Source organism: Medicago sativa, chromosome 8 (genome assembly GCF_051527215.1).
Source record: "Medicago sativa cultivar Bolivia chromosome 8, Bolivia_mono, whole genome shotgun sequence".
NCBI classification, from domain to species: domain Eukaryota; kingdom Viridiplantae; phylum Streptophyta; class Magnoliopsida; order Fabales; family Fabaceae; genus Medicago; species Medicago sativa.
Window position 1 is genome coordinate 71,372,939 of NC_140756.1, and position 8,681 is coordinate 71,381,619.

Genomic DNA, 8,681 nt, shown 5'->3' on the forward strand with positions numbered 1-8,681 from the left:
ACCGTTGGTCATAATTATGAGGCTTAGTAGCCTCATTGTGAGAACCATGAATGAGCCCCGCACCAGCGAAACCCATTTTGTCACAGAATTCATTTAGTGACATGCTGAACTCAACGTTAACCAGACTAAATGAGACCTTGTGTTTCGGGTCTGTCACATTGTCTCTGTCCTGATCAAAACTTAAGGTACTCAGGAATTCACGAGTGATGGTTTCATAGGTATAGTGTGTTTCTCCTACGAATTCATTCCAGCCTATGTTATTAATTAGTGTCCTAACATCGGCTTCTATACCTAATGCATTTAAAGCATCTGGATCGAGATACCTATTTGGTAGTATTTCTCTGTGTGCAAGCTTGTTAAACCTCGTCCTTTCAGATTTGTTGCTCAGGATAATTCCCAGCTCATTAGCGCTACCCTTCTTCTTCTTGCCGTTGGAGCTGCCACCAACATCAGTTGCCTTTCTCTTGGAAGCCATATTTCAAATTGTGATTTTCTATCGCAAACAAAAAAAAAATGTTATTAATCAATCTTAATTGTATACTCACATGAAACCTTACACAAACACACACCCTTATACCTTATTATCCTAATTGAAAAATCATTTTATGCAAATAAAGACAAACCACTCCCACAAATTCATATACAAACACAATAGCAATATTAGTAACAAAAATAAAAAATCATCTTCTCTTTTTTTCTCTTTTGATTAGGGTTATGGGTAAATTGTCCTAATTGAAAACCAAATAAAATAACTAATTCATATACAAACACAATTGCAATTTGAGGCACTATCATAACTTATGTTTTAAATGTATACTCACATGAAAGCTTACACAAACACACACCCTTATACCTTATTGTCCTAATTAAAAACCAAATAAAATAACTAATTCGTATACAAACAATATGAATTTGAGGCACTATACAAACACAATTGCAGTTGGTAGCACTATCATTACAAACTAATTTGAAGAATCAGTGTCATAGACACACTAGGGTTTGTAGAAAACTTACTTCATTAACAATAAAAATCAAATTCATAGGAAATAGACACTATACAAATACAATTGCAGTTGGTAGCACTATCATTACAAACTAATTTGAAGAATCAGAGTCATAGACACACTAGGGTTTACAGAAAACTTACTTGAGTTCGCCGGATTTCCAGTTGGTGAGGGTGATGACCGATGTTAACGCCTGAGAAGAAGAGAGAAGATGGGTTCAATAATGTTATGTTTTTGTATTAGATTGATTTGGTGTTAATTTGTTTGAAAGATTTGGGTGGTTTTGATGAAGAGAAGTTGAGAAGTTGAGAGAAGTTGAGAGAGAAGTTGAGAAGTTGAGAGAAGTTGAGAGAAGTTTGAGATGTAACCGATGGAAAATGAGTGAATGGGTGGGTTAGAATTAATATTTTGTGGCTTTAAGTTAGTCACGGTCGTGTGGATTTTCCCATGGTCGTGTGAAATCCTACTGGCCTTATAACTTGAATTTTTACTGAAGCATACACACGACCGTGTGTTTGTTTGACGCGGTCGTGTGCGAAGTCCCTGGAACTTATCACAAAACATGGCAAGTAATCACACACGATCGTGTGCTTATATTGACACGTCGTGTTCATTTATCAGGAACTAGAATTTTTACTGAAGCATACACACGACCGTGTGTTTGTTTGACGCGGTCGTGTGTGAAGTCCCTGGAACTTATCACAAAAAATGGCAAGGAATCACACACGATCGTGTGTTTATATTGACACGGTCGTGTTCAGTTATCAGGAAATTTTACTTCATGTACTGATGCATATGCGCGATCGTGTTATTTGTTGACATGGTCGTGTGCGAACCCCCTGTAACCAACCTCAAACTATGCCCTGAACAAACACACGGTCGTGTCAAAAATTTTAAAAATACCATTTTTTCAAGGTCGTGCGTCCAATGTAGCCAACTAATACCATTTTTGCCCGACTCTAAGCACCAATGTCCTTCTATTTCGTTCGATCGTTTTGATTTTTTCATTTTTCAATCAAATGTGTATTAAACGTGAGGCGAGTACTATGACATAAAAATATGAAATAGAAAATAATTTTTCCATTGTAAAACTGAATTCATGAGTGACATGATTTTTGTTCGTCAATCACATTACATAGTTTTGATTGAACAACAATACAGAACATCAAAATTTATGGGCCCTTTAGCCTAAACAAGTAATTGATGGCACCCATAACAAAAAAATCTTGTTTCTTAACATGTCTCATCTTCGTATCAAACCACAATTGACTCCAAAAAATAAGGTTTGATTGAAGATGAGATAAATTAACTGCACAACCATTAATCGGTATCCAGCTCAATGGGTTTCTTGTCCTTCTTAGCTTTCAGAAATTCATCGGTCTTCCTCTCAACTTCGAATCGGAGGCCATTTTGATCCCCAATCAACAGTTCAGCCGCAGTGTTCAGCCGCACAGATTTCTCGTTCATCTACATTTAAAAAAAAAATAATAATTTTTATATAGTTTATACCTAAGAATGATATCTAATTTTTATATTTTAGCAAACTTACGGTAGTAAGAAAATTTTCCGGCCTATAGTAATGTTCCATACTTAGCCAGTGCAACACCCATGCTCCAGAGTTTTCGGTGCTGTAGTGATAACAACTATATTATATCACATAGCTAAATAAAATAATTGATTCATTAATTTTGGAAATTACAATGTCTTACCTACTACAGGCATTAGACATTACAGTAGGCCGCACAATTTCAAACTTTTCAAACTCATTAAACTTCTTGGGGAAGGGCGTGGAGTATTCATCACAATCCACAAGGCGATGTAACAACAATCCCTAATATAAAGTGGACTATAATGTCAATGTTTTAGAAGTAATAGTAAGTATCTATTTAAAATAGTTTATATGTTATTTACCATTCTTTTAATCTTGTAATGTCGTTGGTGCTCGGTTAATCCAGCTGGACAGTTAGAATCAAGGTGATACGTGATTCGGCTTGGAACATGTACCACCATCAAAAACCAATGACCATCCGCACCCCTCAATGGGATATATATCTGTAATACAAAATGATGCAAAAGTATTAGATTCACAACGAGTAATCTTTTATAAGCTTTGATTTGTATACTTACAAACTGCACTTTAGCGAAAGGTACCATCCAGTCTGCACAGTACTTGGCTCTTATTTCTGGTAACTTTAATCCCTCCTCGAAATCAAACTATTGATAAACAAAATAATTCCCCTGTTATGCTACTACTTTGATTTTTAAATAACTTATACAAAATTTAACATTGTAGCAGAGAAAGTATATGCAAACCGCAAATGATGGAGGGAGGCACCAAACAGACTGCCTCAAGGTGTGTCTACCTGTTACCCTTGCCGCTGCCAATGCAATGACCTTGCAATGTATACATTTTATAAGTTGACCAAATCTTGCCAAAATAACCCAAATTCAAATTCAAGGTCATCCGTGTTCTTACCAATTCAGTTACATGTACAGCAGGGAGGAGACATTGAAGTTCAGACCTTCTAGCTGTTAGACCCATGGTCAACACAAGTGTCTCGTTAGTCAAATTAACTTCAGGTGATTTGTCGAAAAGGAAGGCGCATACATTGGCATTCCTAAGAGCTTGTTTTGTTCTTTCGTCAAGAGCAACATTGTTCGTGTCAACAACAATTTCCTTTCCCTGCAGTGTAAACCTCGGATTGTTATATGCATGCGAAACACCAGTCATATATAGTTATCATATTACATAATCAACAAAAGCTTTAGTTCAATATTATTTATTTTTACCTTAGTTGTAACTCCACCTTTCTTCCTCACAGTCCTTGGAGTAGCTTCTTCCAACTGTCCTTTGAAATTCTTCGGCGATCTCTTAGATTTGGCGCTCTTTTTCGAAGAACGACTTTCTGTTGGCTTCAGTGTAGGCGAAGGGGTGTGAAATTTCAATCTCTTGTTCACACCACTCTGAGGGACCGTGTTCAGTGCAGTTTGGCTACAATGTTGAGACTTTCTTTTGTAGTCGCTATTTGGCATGAGAGTACTTTGTTTAGCACTCGTCCTGCCTTTGGCCGGTGACTCTTCCTCCATCCAATGGTTCGGTACGAAAGCTTTTCCAACACTTTTTGAAAAATTAGTCTTTCCAACGTTGACATCAACATCATAATTGTCAAATGTATCCAGTCCACCAAAAGCACTACTAGTCCCACCATTAAACACTTTAAACACTTTGTGTTTAGATGTTCCCTCGGAAAAATCTTCTCGGACGAAACCTTGATGAATAAATTTGCCAAAAGAATCATCAACTTTATCAGATTCATGACTCAGCCCTAACTCAGCTAGCTCCTTCTCAAAACGGTCTTGTTCGGTTGGCTCAGGTGGTTCCTTAAATTCTTCCTTGTCAGAACTTGTTGATGAACCGTGACCATTACAAACACATTTAGAATTTGCTAACACTTCAAAAACCTCAATAGAGGTTTGAATCGCCGCAACGTTACTCCGCAATAAGTGTACTTCATTGGTTAATGCCTGTTATACCGTAAATACGTTATGACTATAGTAACAGTCGCAAGAAAGGAACTTACAAGAACAAAATGTTATACCGTTTCAAGAGTTTCTTGCTTCTTCGACACTTCGGTGAGCAAGACTTTCAAGGAGATTATCTCTTGCATTACATCTTGTAGACTAAGTACTTTATCACCAACAACTTCCTTGTTGGCAATACATCCAGAAGTGGCATCATCTACTTCTATTGGCACATGACTACATAATATGAAATAGTTGTCATTTTAAAAAGTTGAAAAAAAATCAATCTATATCAAACTTCATACATGGTAACATCAACCATTAGCTCAATACATGAAAGTTTATTTCTTTTTTTTAAATATATATCATTTCATAAAAATACTAAAAAGTTAAAGAAAAAAATCATCAAGAAACATGAAACTTCATACATGACATCATCAAACAAACTCTCAAAACTTGAAAAATTATTTCAACTTCATCAATATACTAAAAAGTTGAAAAAAAATCAATCTATATCAAACTTCATACATGGTAACATCAACCATTAGCTCAATACATGAAAGTTTATTTCTTTTTTTTAAATATATATCATTTCATAAAAATACTAAAAAGTTAAAGAAAAAAATCATCAAGAAACATGAAACTTCATACATGACATCATCAAACAAACTCTCAAAACTTGAAAAATTATTTCAACTTCATCAATATACTAAAAAGTTGAAAAAAAATCAATCTATATCAAACTTCATACATGGTAACATCAACCAAAAACTCAAGACATGAAAGTTTATTCCTTTTTTTCAAATATCTACCACTTCATAAAAAAAAACTAAATAGGATGAATGAAAAACTATTGTAGAGAGGGTATCATCAAGAAACATGAAACTTCATGAATGCACAAAAGATTAAACCTAAAGAGGGTAACTCACTTCAATGCAGAAGGAGGTTCAGGTTGTTGAGGGTTGACATCAGGATTACTTTCTTCCATTGTAGGGAGGTTCAAGTTTTTGAGTTTTTTGAGTTTCTTGACTGTGTTGGGTAGTAACCTCTTTGCTACTCAAAAAGTAGATGTTATGGAAAATTAAGTTATCATTTTGATAGTCTTGAAAGCGACTCTGATGTTCAAGACATGTTTCGATGGAGGACAAACGGAGGAGACCCGTTGTACTTGTATGTTACAAGTCAGATATCCGACTAGTAGCTTTTATCGATTCTTGTCATCTATCTTAATGTTTCGTATTTTTAATTAATTTTAGCAATTGTAATTTTAACTTCATGTAATCGTCCGTTTAATGTTATATTACTCTATTTTCAATTTATCGTGTTTTGAAAAAATATGTCGTGTGTTCATGAATTCAAATAAATATATTATGCTCGAAAATTTATATAAATCTTCAAAACTAAAAAAAAAACTAAGATAAGGAATTAAATAAATTACAAATAAATAACTAAAAAACAACTAATATAGGAAATCCAAAAAATAAGATTTAGTTTTCATACCATTTGTTCAAGTTGATGACAAACTCCTATTATTCAAAATCCATGCTTCCTTTTATTGATCATATCCAATAGCTTCAGCAACCCTTGAACCCAAATCATGATAAGAACATTAATTTTTTTAAAAAATAAATGAATTGACAAGAAATTATGTTATGCAAATTCTATTTTTCAGACTTACATTAGGCAAAATTGTGAGATTGTGCTTGTATATATAATGTTACAAAAAATTATTGGTGTGTAACATAAATGAGTAATTAATATGTAACCAACAAATTCTGATAAATATTAATTATTGTGTTCTTATCCAAAAAATCTGTCAAATTTAATGTTATAAATTTAATGTTATAAGAAAAGCAAAAAAAAAAAACAGCTTTTCCTTTGCCCAACTATACAGCACTATCTCCTTTTACAGATTTTTGAACAGCTTTTATCTCAATTTCTGATAAAAAAATGTACCTCCAAAACTCAAGTTCTGTCATATTTGCCCAAAATACCAACCAAAAGTACATTTGATTCCCTAAATCTGAGACACATCACAGCTACCTACTATGTTGCTGTCAAAGTATCACATGCAAGGCTATTATCCAGCAGATATAACACTTCCTCCTGTACTTATAAATGTTTGACCACTAGAAATTTTGTTCCATTCCCTCTACAATTTTGATTTTGAAATCCTAAAAAATTTTAAGCTGTTGAAATTTTTGACCCTTCCCTCCCACTTCCATTTTAAATTTTCACAAGTCCAAATAACCAAATCAAACAATAACCAGTGGAAAAATCAAATATATGTAATTAATTTCATAACCAAAATATTTCATTAATTCCATAATTAATTTACAATTACCAGTCTACAAATACTAAACTAATAATTAGCAAATCACTTAATTAACTCACAGCCTAAAAGAAATTCTAAATAAAATTCAAGATAGTGACCTGAACATCAAACACGACCGTGCATCCTATAGACACGACCGCGTACATCTGCACTGGACGCAAGCATTTTTTGTTCTATCAGAACGCACGATCGTGTAACATTTTCACACGACCGTGTGAAACTTCACTGGTGTCATCCCTATCTTCTTCTTATTTCCATTGCACGACCGTGTGAATATGGTGCACGACCGTGCCAATGCTCAATTCTTCAAGAAACCCAGCCAAACAACCATGACCATCATCATAACCACAACCCATTTCACCTTGCACAATGAGCTTTTTGACCTTCCTAGCTCTCCCTTCAGCAAAGATACCTCATCGTATCGACTTTTTTTTTTCTGAAACCATCTCCTCCATGACCATCTTCTTAAAATTATAAATTTCCACTTCCACATGTTTTTTCACTTCAACCACATCTTCTTTGTTTCCTTCCTGGACCAACTGCACTTGAGCTTCTATCATTTTTTTCAACTTTGATATCTCCATCTCAGATTCATTCTTCACAGTCTCTATCTCTTCCTCCATTACTTTTTTCATCTCAGCCAACTTACCTTCAAGCTCTTTCTTCATAGCATCAAACTTCAAAGCTTGATCAACTAGTGCACCATCTAATTCATCATCAAAATCCATCATGTTAATGTCCAACTGCTGTGTAGTTTCTGTTTCACATCCAATGGGTTCACACCATTGCCAATATCCACATCTTTTTTCTGGCTCCTCGTGCTTGCAACGGTAAAACAACCGATTAGGATTCTCCACAGTCATTGCGACCTTAATCGCAGCTACATTGTGACAGAAGCAATACTTCTTAGCATATCTGATCCAACCTCCTTTTTTGCTTGATGAGGCCTTTGATACATTCATGGTTCACTGATAAAATCACATTATCACTTATCAGCATAACAAACCAACTCAATTTCAACTTATAGGTTTCAAAACAACTTAAATTAATTACAAAACCCCATGACCAAATTTTAGGTTTCAAAACAACTTAAATTAATTACCAACTCAAAAAATAATTCAATTTCACAAATTATAAAACAACACAATTTCAAAAAAATAATTCAATTTCAAAAAAATAATTAAATTAAAGAACTTCATGACCAAACCGACCCCAAACCCCACCTTCATTACAAAACAACACAATAGTCAAAATCCCAATTCAAAATCCAAATTATAAAACAAGAACATACAAATTGAAGAAGAAGATAGAAACAGTGAAGAAGAAGTTCGAAGAGTTTGAAAATCCCAATTACAAAACCATAATCAAAGGAATTGAAAATCCTAAAGGAATTGAAAGGAAATTAAAGGGAAAATCCTAATCAAAGGGACCATAATCAAAATCGAAATTATAAGGAAACATACCGATGTGAAGCAAAAGTTTGGATGAAGAGAAGAAAATTGTGAAGCTCGCGTGGAAGATGGTGAACCTCGCGTGGAAGATGGTGAAGCTCGCGTGCCAGATGAATTTTATGGAAGATGGTAGCTCAAAAACGTAACTGAAATGGAAGGATTGAGAGATCTGCAATTCTTATATCAACCACTAATGACAACCCTTCTCATCTGTTTGGATTGGAAAGTCATTAGGAATGGAAAGAAATTTCTCTAAAAGAGTGAAACAAAATCATTAAATACTTGTTTGGTAGTACCTAAAGTTAGATGGAAATAAGATTTATATGGTATGTTTGTTTATAAAAATTGTTTGGTTGAATAGAAATTGGA

At 34.2% G+C, this 8,681-nt stretch overlaps 1 protein-coding gene across 1 annotated transcript; it reads right to left on the reverse strand.

Moving 5' to 3' along the window:
* Positions 1 to 2,214: 2,214 nt before the first annotated feature.
* Positions 2,215 to 6,091, reverse strand: LOC146901146 (uncharacterized). Its single transcript, XM_085734098.1, has 10 exons — positions 6,027 to 6,091; positions 4,604 to 4,763; positions 3,795 to 4,529; positions 3,481 to 3,687; positions 3,318 to 3,398; positions 3,132 to 3,218; positions 2,916 to 3,056; positions 2,714 to 2,835; positions 2,554 to 2,632; positions 2,215 to 2,471 (listed from the first exon to the last, which is right to left on the reverse strand). Exons 2-10 carry the CDS (start codon positions 4,670 to 4,672, stop codon positions 2,325 to 2,327), a joined length of 1,668 nt encoding a protein of 555 aa, XP_085590224.1. The 5' UTR covers positions 4,673 to 4,763; positions 6,027 to 6,091; the 3' UTR covers positions 2,215 to 2,324.
* Between the last annotated feature and the right edge of the window lie 2,590 nt (positions 6,092 to 8,681).